Source organism: Populus euphratica, unplaced genomic scaffold (genome assembly GCF_000495115.2).
Source record: "Populus euphratica unplaced genomic scaffold, PopEup_1.0 scaffold875.1, whole genome shotgun sequence".
In the NCBI taxonomy this organism is placed as follows: domain Eukaryota; kingdom Viridiplantae; phylum Streptophyta; class Magnoliopsida; order Malpighiales; family Salicaceae; genus Populus; species Populus euphratica.
Window position 1 is genome coordinate 45125 of NW_011500733.1, and position 12076 is coordinate 57200.

Below are 12076 nucleotides of genomic sequence, written 5' to 3' on the forward strand. Positions count from 1 at the left end.
AAATGTTTCAATTGCACCACTGGTTGGCGAGCCTTTATTTTGCAATGTTCAACTTCTGTACTGTTGTTTCTGGTCTCTATGATGTATATATATAGCTTATGCAAACCTGTCTTCTTTAGATTTTTTTTTGACAAGTCAAAAACATTTAACCAAAAAAATAAAAGAATACAGAAAAAGAAAAAGGAAAACATGATCCAATGAAATTAGTAATGAAATAGACAAAGTAATAATAAAAAAAAAGGGAGAAAAAGAGAGAATTGGGGCTTGAACTCAGGGGGCGTGTTTGTTTTCATGTTTTAAAAGGAATTTTTTAAAATTTTAAATTGCTTTAATGTATAATATTAAAAATAAAAAATATTATTTTAATATATTTTAATTTTTTTTAGAAAAATACTACCATAGCTTTCCATTGATACACATTTTACTTTCTTTCTATTTCTGTGCTCATCACATCTCGCGTACTTTGCCCAGAAAATCTCGCCATCACAAACAAAGCGACAGAAGAAGAGAGACACAAAAGATTCAAATTCAACTTTCAAGAATTCATTTGGGGCGCTAACTGAAGCAAACCCTACTGAGAGAAAGAGAGAACCATGGTGAGAGCAAGAGGGAGTGAGTGTAAAAAAGAGAGTGAGAGTAAAATACAATCACATTCACAACTACTGAGATCATTCATTTTTCATTTCATTGCTTAGCCCCACTCTTCTGAATCATCATAGTGCAAGTAAGTGATCAGAGACAAACTCTTTGTCAGATCTGGAATTATCACTCCCATCAAAAAGAAAGAAAGAAAGGAAGAAGAAGCACCCTTTCTTTCTCCATTTTCACTACTCTTTCTAAAACCAAATGATTGATGTGGGGTGCATTATTCAAGAAATGGGAATGTGGGTCTAATTCGAATTCAAATTCTTTGTTTTTCTTGATCCTCAAGAGTGGTTCTTGTTAGTTAGATAGCGAGTGTCTGTTTCGTTGCTCAGATAATTTTGAAAATAAAGAAAAAAAATGTCAGAAATCAGATTTTCTGATCCAAGCAGACTTCACTTAAAGAAGGAGCTCACTCAAATCAGAAAGGCAGCTAGAGTTTTGAGAGATCCAGGTACAACTTCTTCATGGAAGTCAGCTAGATCTGCAGCAGCAGCTTCTACTTCTGCTTCAGCTTGGAAACATTTTGAGAATGATAATGCAATCCAAAATGGTGGTACTACTGCTAGTCATAGTAACAATAGCAGCACCCATTTGGGTTCCCATTTCAAGAGTGTGTTCAATAATAATGGGAGCGACAAAAAAGTGTTCCTTTACAATTGGAAGTCGCAGAAATATTCCAGTGAGAAGAGCGCATTGCCAAGGAATGATGCTGGTGATAACTGTGAGTCTTGTTCAGTTCAAGAGAGCCTTGATGATAGCCTGAGTGATGCAAGAAACGTCGGGGATTCGAAGAGTGACACGTATTTGGGTGAGACAAGGTCTGCTGCAATGATTTTCAGACGTAGAGACTCAAATCTCGTGTCGCCATCCATGAGAAGAGCAATGGGCGTCAAGAGAAAGGGTAAGAAAACCAATACTCGTCTGGATGTTCTGTCTAGATATCAAGAAAAAGAGATGAACTTGAGGCGATTACTTAAGGGCCATCCTTCAATGGTTTTGAGTTTAGGTTTAGGAAGGGACGCTATTGTTGAACAATCTGATGATACTGAAGAATATAGTAATTCAGAGGATCTAAGAAAGATTTCTGGGGCATCGCCATTGTTACTAAAACTTAAGCATAAGAACTGGTCACATTCTCCTTCTAAATTTCTGAGAACTAGTCGACAAGAGGACTCTTCTTATTGTCACAGCACACCTGCATTGTCAACTAGTTCTTATAACAAGTACCGTAATCGCAACCCGAGCACAGTTGGATCTTGGGACGCCACCACAACCTCAATGAATGACGGGGATGACGAAGATGGTGATCACTTGGATTTACCTGGTCGCCATGGATGTGGGATTCCTTGTTATTGGTCCAAACGGACACCAAGATACAGAGGTGTATGTGGCAGTAGTTGTTGCTCACCTTCCCTTTCAGATACTTTAAGGAGAAAAGGAAGTAGCATGTTGTGTGGTAGTCAGTCAATGTATCATAGACGCCTACGTTCATGTTCACTTTCTAATAAGCGCAGAATTGGCTCAAGAACTAGACAAGCATTTCTCCCTTTGCTTGCGGACAGTGGTGATGGCATAGGAGGGTCATCGATAGGCACTGGTCATAGCGATGATGAGCTTTCTACAAACTACGGGGAACTTGATTTGGAGGCATTGTGCAGATTGGATGGTAGGAGGTGGTCCAGTTGCAGGAATCAAGACGGGCTGGAGATCGTGGCTTTAAATGGAGACGGAGAAGATGAAGGCACGGTTCAAAATATCAGAAGTTTAAGCCAGAAATACAAGCCAGCTTTCTTCAGTGAACTGATTGGGCAAAACATTGTTGTTCAATCACTTATCAATGCTATTTCTAGGGGAAGAATAGCTCGGGTTTATCTTTTCCAAGGTCCACGAGGCACTGGTAAAACATCAGCAGCTAGGATTTTTGCCTCTGCTTTAAACTGCATGTCTACTGAAGAAATAAAACCTTGTGGGTGCTGCAGGGAATGCAATGATTCCAGTTCTGGGAAGACCAAGGATCTATGGGAAGTTGATGGCACCGACAAGAAGGGAATTGATAAAGTTAGATATCTTCTGAAGAAAATTTCGCGTGGGCCTCCATTGGGCCCTTCACGTTACAAGGTTTTTCTTATTGATGAATGTCACTTGTTGCCCTCTAAGATGTGGCTGGCATTTCTTAAATTTCTTGAAGAACCACCACAGCGAGTTGTGTTCATATTTGTAACAACCGATCCTGACAATGTACCTCGTACTGTACAATCACGGTGTCAGAAGTACCTCTTCAGCAAAATTAAAGATCGAGATATTGTAGCAAGGTTGAGGAAAATTTCAAACGAGGAGAAACTTGATGTTGAATTGAATGCCCTGGATTTGATTGCTTTGAATGCTGATGGTTCACTTCGAGATGCAGAAACAATGTTAGACCAGTTGAGTTTGCTTGGGAAGAAGATAACTACTTCTCTTGTAAATGAATTGGTGAGTTCTGTCTACCAATCTGTTCTTTAACATTTTCTGCTTCCATTGGTTCCCTTAAATCATTTTCAAATCTTGCTAGGAGAAGACTAATAGGTGAATCATTAACGAGTATCATATAACTACTGGACAATACTTATGACTCTCTGTGTAATGAATGCTTGAATCACTTGAACTCAATATGTGCTTGAATCACTTGGACTCAATATGTACTTTCAATCTTTTCAGGTGGGGGATGTTTCAGATGAGAAATTACTGGAACTTTTGGAATTAGCAATGTCTTCAGAGACTGCAGAAACAGTGAAAAGGGCCAGGGATTTGATGGACTCTGGCATTGATCCAATGGTTTTGATGTCTCAACTGGCCAGCCTCATTATGGATATTATTGCTGGGACATACAATGTTGTTTATGCCGAGCATGGTGATTCACTCATTGGTACACAGAATTGTGAGTAGCACTCTCTTGCTTTTATAGAGTGGCCTTAGAGCTCATCCATATGCATACAAGAATTATGCAGAGACTTGTAAACATAGTGCAGAGTCAGTTAATGAGATTAGATTTAGCTCAGCTTTAATAATGTAGTACGTGATTTTTGTACCTGATTTAATGGCCTTTTATCTAGGTTACTAGTTCATTTATTCGGATGTAAACCTCTGGATTTGACTGGTATGACCTTGATGCATCAGTTCACAAATTTATTATATAGTATAAAGAAGTTTATATATGTTTTGCACATATGCATATATTGCAATTCTAGTTTTTTGTCAGAATGTTGTTAATCTTGATGGATGATTCAACTGTTTTTTTAGTGACTGAAGCAGAACTGGAGAGACTAAAGCATGCTTTGAGGCTTCTTTCAGAGGCTGAGAAACAGCTAAGGATCTCAAGTGACCGCTCAACATGGTTCACAGCAACTCTTCTACAGCTTGGTTCCACACCTTCAATGGATCTCACTCTGTCAAGCAGTAGTAGGAGGCAGAGCTCGAGGACAACTGAGGAAAATCCTTCAAGTGCTTCAAAGGAATCCAATGTTTACAAGCCAAACTCAGATGCTCAATATTTTCCCCGGAGATCAAGTTCGCCTTCTTCCTTGTACAGGGCAATAAATGGACATTCCAGCCACCAAGGGGAATATGAATTTAATGTCAAACCCCCTCGATTGATGGATAGCAATGATGAAATGACTGGAAATAAGGTATTTAGGTACAAAAACTCAGACAAGTTGGATGATATATGGGAGAAATGTATTGAAAAGTGTCACTCACAGACATTGAGGCAGCTTCTACATGCTCATGGAAAGCTTCTGTCCATATCTGAAGTGGATGGTAAGTCCAATACTTTTCCATGTTCTTTCAATATCATTTGCTGGTAGAACTGTAACTGAAAATCATGGTAAAAGAAAGAAATGTAACTGAAAATACAAAAACTCTCCTTTTGATTTTGCCTTCCTTTTGATTTAGATCTAGAGATCTATATCTGATCAACCTTTCGTTACTCCAAATGTGCTTCTGGTGATTCTCAAGGACTTGATCTGTGGGATGGAAATAACTCAAAATACAACAACTGCTTCCCCTTTTGATCTTGCCTTCCTTTTGATTTAGTGCTCCTAGTGGTTCTCGAGGACTTGATCACTGGGATAGATATTCTAACTTTGTTGTCTATATGGTCAAAAATAGTTGTTTTTCCTTCTGCTGCATAGCTGATTTGATGAATGATACTTCTTAGGGTTGTCGGGCCATTCTATAAGGTGATGTGCCTAATTTGTAAATACAAGAGTTGTTTCCCCTCTGCATGCGTTCAAGTTTTCCATGAACCATGTGAGGATCTTATAATCACATGATCTTGGCAAATCCATATGAACATGGTTGTCGAATCTATATTTGAATCTTGAATCAGAAAGCTCTTTTTAGCCTCCAGACGTTTCTTACCATCTGTTTTAAATTTCTGCATTTTGCTTCTGAGTTGACTCGTAAAATTCAATGAATCATAATGAATCAAATTGAATCTTGACTGAATAGCTTGATTTATGCATATCTGCAATTCACCCCATTAGTCACTTCGTTTTGTATGTGAACTGAGACGAGGAGATCCTAACAACCATACCAATGAATCCCTGTCTTCTCCTTTAATCAGCTGTAATGCCCACCAGCTTCTGATGGGCATGTCATCTATTATATGTGTAGTTCTATGATATGTTGATTTTGATTCTTTCTCAGTTACATATTTTTACGCTGTTAATATGTTCCTTTGATTTTTTTAAAATCTTCAAAGAAGTCAACTAAGGTGGACAAGTCATCCTGATTTTAGCTGTTGCTTTGTTACAAGTCTAATTCTGGAGTCATGAAAACACAGCAATGACCAAGAAGAAAACCTCTTCTGGAAAGAATTAAGTGACCGTTGGAGATGAAGAATTTAAGTGTAATAAAAACGCACTGTTTAGATACCATTGCTGCACACCATTTTATTTATAGCAAGCATTGCAACATGTGGCCAGGAGAACATTAGTGAATGAAGAATTAGTTCTTCAGGATAGTACTGTTTTTCTGTAACAGACATACACAAGGCAAAAATGAATGAATTATAGAATCTGTTACAACAATTTCTTCTTCCTTTTCTGCCCCTGTCTCTCTTTCTGATGAATCACCTTCTTCTTCCTTCAATCTCGCAACACTCTCTGCATTGTTCACAGCTCTTCAATATTTCCAGTAAGTCCATAGTTCTTAACATTAACTTCTGGGTTCCATACTAGCTGGTGCCGTTTCCATTCAACTTGCTCCAAACTTACCCTTTGAATTAGTGAATTTGGTATTCCTAATAGAAAATCAAGAAACCAAAAGTAACGTTTGCATCATACACCATAATAATAAAATTTTGGGCTATAATAATATATAGCTGTGAATAGAATCACAGGAGAATGATCTGCTTCAACTTCTATTTTACCTTTATTTCATCTTCCATTATTGCCTTCTCTGTTTCTGGGTAGATCCCAGGTTACAACTGTTCTTGTGAGTATTCAACCTACGTTGACATTAATGTTTTTGCATGCACATATAATAGAAAGATATCAGTGGAAGATTTACGTCTGGGTGCCCACCACTCCACAATCCCTGTGTCATTACCTGATTGTTTGGATGTATTAAGTTGTTCTTCACTCATTTTGATTTGGTTTTTCTTTGTTATGCAAATTTGACTTGATCTGACTGCTGTCTATACCAAGCTTTTGGTGGTAAGTGTTGAGTACCATTTAGGATAAATAAAAGAACACAGTGAAGTGGAAAGTTACTTAAGCTGTGCTCGAGACAGAAGTTAATTAAATTGGCTGAATGGAATGTTTTCTGGATTAGGTGAAAGTAACAATCGGTTGGATTTTTTTGATATTTAAATTCCAATGTGTCCTTGATAAATGAGTGATTTATCTCTCTGCATGTCAACGCATATGTTTCTTGCTCTTCCTTTCTGCTGTTATACACAATGTTCGTTATGGTTCTTCTTGCAGGAGCCCTTGCTGTTTATGTTGCATTTGAAGATGAAGATATTAAAGCCAGAGCTGAAAGGTTTCTGAGCAGTATCACAAATTCAATCGAGATTGTCCTTAGATGCAATGTAGAGGTTAGAATTGTTCTTGTGTCAGATGGTCTGGATTCTTTGATTTATGCAAACCAATCTGAGTTACAAGAAGGTCACAGGCAAACAGAAGCAACTTTGGCAATTGAACAGGGTGGGAAGGCTAATTGGCCTGGACCGTCTGGTGCAGTAGTTGGTTATTCAGATTTAGAATCACAAGAAGAGTCCGCAAAATTATCCAGAGGAAGCTTTAATGATGCCAATGCTGGAGAGAAGCAGGAAATGCCAATGCAGAGAATAGAATCAATTATCCATGAGCAGAGGTTAGAAACTGCCTGGTTGCAGGTGGCAGAGAAGGGCACCCCTGGATCATTGAGTCGCCTGAAACCTGAGAAGAATCAGGTGTTGCCTCAAGAGGACACTTATCAACAAAATCAAAGGGAGTCCATAGATTCAGCGACACTGTCATCTCAGAAATGGGAAGATGAATTAAATCATGAACTCAAAGTATTGAAGATGCAGGATCAGAGGGTGCTCCACAAGGATCAGATAGGTAAAATGGTGGATTATTATCCAATGTCACCAAGCTTGTTACATGGCAGCAGCTATGTGGCCAATGGAAGCAAAGAAAGCCTGTGAGTCTTTTGCAGATCTCTTTTAGATTTTCCACAACTTATATTGTTTTTTACCAATTATTTTACCAGTTATTTTCAAGCTTTTGTCCTCAAAACCTAATTTTGTTGTACTTTGATTTCCTAAAAATTTTGTTAGGCAGTAAGCTTATATGCATTTCACAAGTTGTGCAGGCTATTTTCTCTCTCGGTTTCTGTAGAGCTTTTACATGCATTTCAAAAAATAATCTGAAGAACCAGAATGCTATTTGATTCTTTTTCTTGGAAAACACTTGCAATATTTAAGGGCTCTATATCAAAATAATGTGTCGTAATGCTTTGGAGGTTCATGAATTTTTACATTTTTTAATAGGATTTTTGTATCTCATATTTCTCTACAAGCATAGTTCGTTTTAACATGATTAATTAAAAAGTTATGAGGTATATTTTCTCTTTGTATTGGCCAGTTTTGAATTGAAACTGCTAATTTACACAAAATGATGGAAATCAGACATGAATTATCAGGTTAATTGTAGTAAGTTCCCCTCCATTGTATTCCAGGCTCAGAAGGAACAGATTTTACTTGACTAATTTATCATCAAATCCTTGACTGAATCATTTTAGCATATGATCTGCTTTTGGTGCTTAGTTTAGGTACTTCAGATGTCAGGCACTGCTGTTTCAACTATTATCACCAGAAAGTGGAAGATACCTAATGCAGATGCTTGGATGACGTTATGCATCCTTTTGTCTAAGATAAGTTGATGGAGAAGCAAAAAACGTTAAGTTTAAAAGATATAGGATTGCCATAACCTAATAACGAGATTTATCTGACCTACCATAATTGGTTCCAAGGGAGGCTTAGCGGAGTTTATTGTGGTAATTAAGTGCTTTAACAAAAAATGATCTTTTTAAAACATTGAAGATAGCAGTTAGAAAGTCAGTGGGTGCTATGATATTGCTATTTCATCTTTCCTCGTTCATAATCTGTATGTTTATATGGCTTTTGGATGGTCGCATTTTTGCTTAAACTGTGGAAAATAATGTCATAGAGAAGTGAATGAAGTAAAGCTCTACGTTGTGGTGCATTGAAATGAATGTGTTGCACACCTCTCATGCTCTTTCCTTTTTCTTTAGGGGATATGAATCGAGTTCGGCTGGTGGGGGTTGCAGCGGCCTTTTCTGTTGGAACAACAGCAGATCTAATCGGGCAAAGGTACACTGATGTCTAGCTGCTTTTGTTTCTTCAATAAAAAGACAACATAGGAAGCCAAGTATTGTAGGGAATGGGACTGCATGCCTATTGAGCTACATCTCATTTACCTTTTATCATTCTGTTCAGTGGAAGTGTGTTCGCCTCTCACTGATCATGTTTTATTTCTGCACTTAAACAGGCCAAAGGGACCCCAGTTGGACCTCGAGGCAGAAGTGGGCGATTTTCATTGTTTGGTGAGTGTGCAAAGCAAAAGAAATCTGAGAGCAGAAATACATTATAATTGGAACATCTCAAATACAATGCTTGGAGTTAAAAAAAAAAAAAGGTGTTTGCAACTTCACATATTTTTCTGTATTTATTCTTTTCTGGTTTCAACTCATTCTTAAGAATGCAACCACAGAAAAGATCTAATGTAAAGGTTTTGTGCTGGCGCGGAGCATCTCTTTAGCTCCAGCAATTTTTCACTGGGAGAATAAAAGAAACTTGGGATGATCTTCATGGTTGCTTGGGTATTAGTTGCACATTTTATTCCTTTTCACTCTTCTTGTTCTAGTTTTGTCATATAGTTATCCAACTGTTCATAGTGGGATTGAGAGATTCTTGATTTTCCCATGAAATATTTCCCCAGCATACTTCTTGTAGCATGTTGTAATATAGCTAGTGTACCCGTGTTATGTTTAAGTTAGCATTCCGAGTTAATTTTTAATGTAAAAAAAAGGCTAAATGTTATGGATGTGCTTTTCTGATATCATGAAATTTTTTAATTGAAAAATAAAAAGATGATGTTTCTGCTGTAAATTACTCTAGTATTCTATGGTTTGATTATTTTTTTACTTTTTAACTTAAAATTTGAAGATAGAAAACCCTAGCCCCCATTAAGTTGGTGTTTCGGTTTTATTCGTTGAAGCTTCACAATGTTTGGTGTCTTTAGCTATATAAAGTTTGGCTTTAGAGAATCAAGGATTACATGTGATAATAACAAAAAGGTTATTACAGGAATCAGGTGTTCTATAAGTAAGGATGAAGGTTCCATGGGGTGATAGTGATAGGATTATGGTGTTCAAAGGTGTTATTATGGTGATAGTGATACTAACAAAAATGAGTTTGTAGAACTTGCAGTCTTGGAAAATGGTGAGCAGCAACAAGGGGATGGTTTGTGTCCAAATTGGTAATTTTCATTAATTGTTGCGCTTAACTATGGATGTTTCTTTGGTTGTCCTGAGATAGTGTAAAATTACAGTTTCCACTCAGAAAGTTTGTGTCCTTAATAGAAACATATGTCAGGCTTGGCAAGCCAGTTGAGAATTAAATTTTTGTTGCATCTTCTGTTTGATTTTAGTCTTTTCATTCAACTCTAAAGCTAGCTACTTTTCTATATGATGATAATGATTTTGTTATTTTTTTTAGAAAATAAGTGAATAACAAGTCGTTAACTTACTTTTTTTTAATATAACAATTAATGCCTTTTGTTTTAGCAGATTACATATTAATCACTCAGATATTTTGTAATTACTTGGTGATCAAAAAATCATGATTTGAGTTTGAGACCCCAAAACTTCAAATTGTAATTTTTTTTATTTAAAAACATCTTCGGTTTGATTTTAGTCTTATTATTCAACTCTAAAACTCACTAGTTTTATATGTGATAGTAATTTTGTTATTTTTTCATAAAAATAAGTGGATAACAAGTTCACTTATTTTTTTTAATATAGCAGATGATATGTTTTTTGTTTGAGCAGATTATATATTGATCACTCAAGTATTTTGTAATTAGTTTTGGTGATCAAAAAATCATAATTCGAGTTTGAGAGCCTAAAACTTCAAATTGTAACTTGTTTTTATTTAAAAACATCCAAGAAAACAATTTAGAAACCTTAATAAACTCATTTTCAATACAAAACACCCTGTAACTAATTAAAATTGAAAATCAAATTAAATAAAAAAAAATAAAAAGTCTTTATCTATATTTTTATGATTTGAAAAGAACCATTTCCTTAAGGCATAAACTTTGATTTTCTTTGTCCAGGGAACCTTTCTTTTCTCATATGTATACAAACTCAATCACCTGATTTAAATCTCACTAATTTTCATCTTTTATCAGCCTTGTGTGCAAATTGTTTATTTTTTTTTATTTGTTATCGAATCTTTTATTGTAAATCTTTCACCATATGTGTTTTTTGAGTATCATCAAAATTAATCCTTTCATCCACAGGTAAAGGAATCAAGTCTAATAGCATCAAATGATTAAACCCATAAACAATCTTAAATGATAAACCATTCAATTAAATCTAGTTAAAAAAAGTCATTTAAGTTAACTATAGCTTAGTCCTTGTAGTTTAGAAAAAAATAATTAATTAGTCCTTATGGTTTTAGAAATTGTTATTTAATTCCTATATTCTTATATTTATTTATAAATTAATCATTTTCATCTATATTATGTTCCTTTCCAATCTAGTTTAATTTTTAATTTTAAAAAATTGAAAAGTGAAAAAAGTATTAAAAATAGAAAAGTGAAAAAAGTAAGTAAATAAGATGGAAAGTTTAATAACACTACTTACCTCATTGTCGAGAATGCATTTTGAAAATATTTGATCAGGACAATATTTGAATAAGTAAAGGTTATTCCAATAAAAGTTTTGCACGTTGTTCTAAAACTTTTTTTTGTTTATCTTCGGTATTATAGTGAGTTGGCAAAAATCCTAAAGTAAGAAAATTAATATTTTTAGCAAACCAAGGCAATAAACTAATAGAAAGTAAGGATTCATTAGAAAAGTAATAATCGATTGATGTGATGTCAGATGTCGGATGTTGAATTTGTTTTCACTCTTGATAAAAAATTAGTAACTTACCTTTCTCTTGGAAACTGAGAACAGATATAAACTTTGTAAGAGTATCTTTAACATCTGTAATGTTTTAAGTAAGTAGAGTGTTAATTGTCTCTTGCTTTTCAATGAATACATATAAAGTTTCCTCAAGATTTCTTCTAGGAGGTGGAGTATAAAGAGGTGCATATCCATGAGAATTTTAGAAATTATGGTATGCTTGAAACGATGATTGTGAAGTTTGTGCATTATTATTATCACTCTTCCAATTAAAATTTGGATTATTTCTCCAACCAAGGTTGTATGTTTGCAAGTATGGGTTATGATTGGGCCTTTAAAAACTGTTTAAAGCATGAGCTTATTCATGGAGACATTTCTTAAAAGAAAACAAGGTTAGACAATCATTGATTGAATATTCATTAGTTTTATAGATTTGACACATAATATCTTAAATAAGTTTTAATTAACCACTCTTTTTTAATTCTAGTGCCTCGACTTTTCTAGTTAAAGATGCAAACTTGGCATGGAGGTCATGATCTTCCCCAATGTTTTATATACTTCCACGAGATATATGAGGTTGAGTTTTACCCGGTGCCTCATAAGTACCTGCGGTGGCCTAATTTTAAGCATTTTCAGCTAACAAGTCTAAGTACTCCATTGCTTCATCAGGGTCTTTATCTTCAAAAGTTCCATTGCACATCAATTCAACCATTTGCCTATCTTTAGGTGTTAACCCTTCATAAAAATG

At 35.4% G+C, this 12076-nt stretch overlaps 1 protein-coding gene across 3 annotated transcripts; it reads left to right on the plus strand.

Annotated features, from left to right (window-relative positions):
* The first annotated feature begins 446 nt into the window (after window positions 1–446).
* Window positions 447–9254, plus strand: LOC105116187 (protein STICHEL-like). 3 transcript variants are annotated; one of them, XM_011013408.1, is made up of 7 exons: window positions 447–3117; window positions 3343–3562; window positions 3925–4440; window positions 6612–7314; window positions 8428–8506; window positions 8685–8831; window positions 8955–9254. In XM_011013408.1, exons 1-6 carry the CDS (start codon window positions 1003–1005, stop codon window positions 8784–8786), a joined length of 3735 nt encoding a protein of 1244 aa, XP_011011710.1. In that variant the 5' UTR covers window positions 447–1002; the 3' UTR covers window positions 8787–8831; window positions 8955–9254. The 3 variants fall into 3 exon arrangements, with proteins under 3 accessions (XP_011011710.1, XP_011011709.1, XP_011011711.1); XM_011013407.1 differs by having other exon boundaries at window positions 8685–9147; XM_011013409.1 differs by having other exon boundaries at window positions 3343–3550; window positions 8685–9147.
* The last annotated feature ends 2822 nt before the right edge of the window (window positions 9255–12076 follow it).

Excerpts from the sequence above, each read along its gene's own strand:
- LOC105116187 (XM_011013408.1), top strand. The coding sequence starts at position 1,003 with ATGTCAGAAATCAGATTTTCTGATCCAAGCAGACTTCACTTAAAGAAG. Across the intron at positions 3,118-3,342 it reads CTTCTCTTGTAAATGAATTG|GTGGGGGATGTTTCAGATGA; the intron begins GTGAGTTCTGTC and ends CAATCTTTTCAG. Across the intron at positions 8,507-8,684 it reads GCAGATCTAATCGGGCAAAG|GCCAAAGGGACCCCAGTTGG; the intron begins GTACACTGATGT and ends GCACTTAAACAG.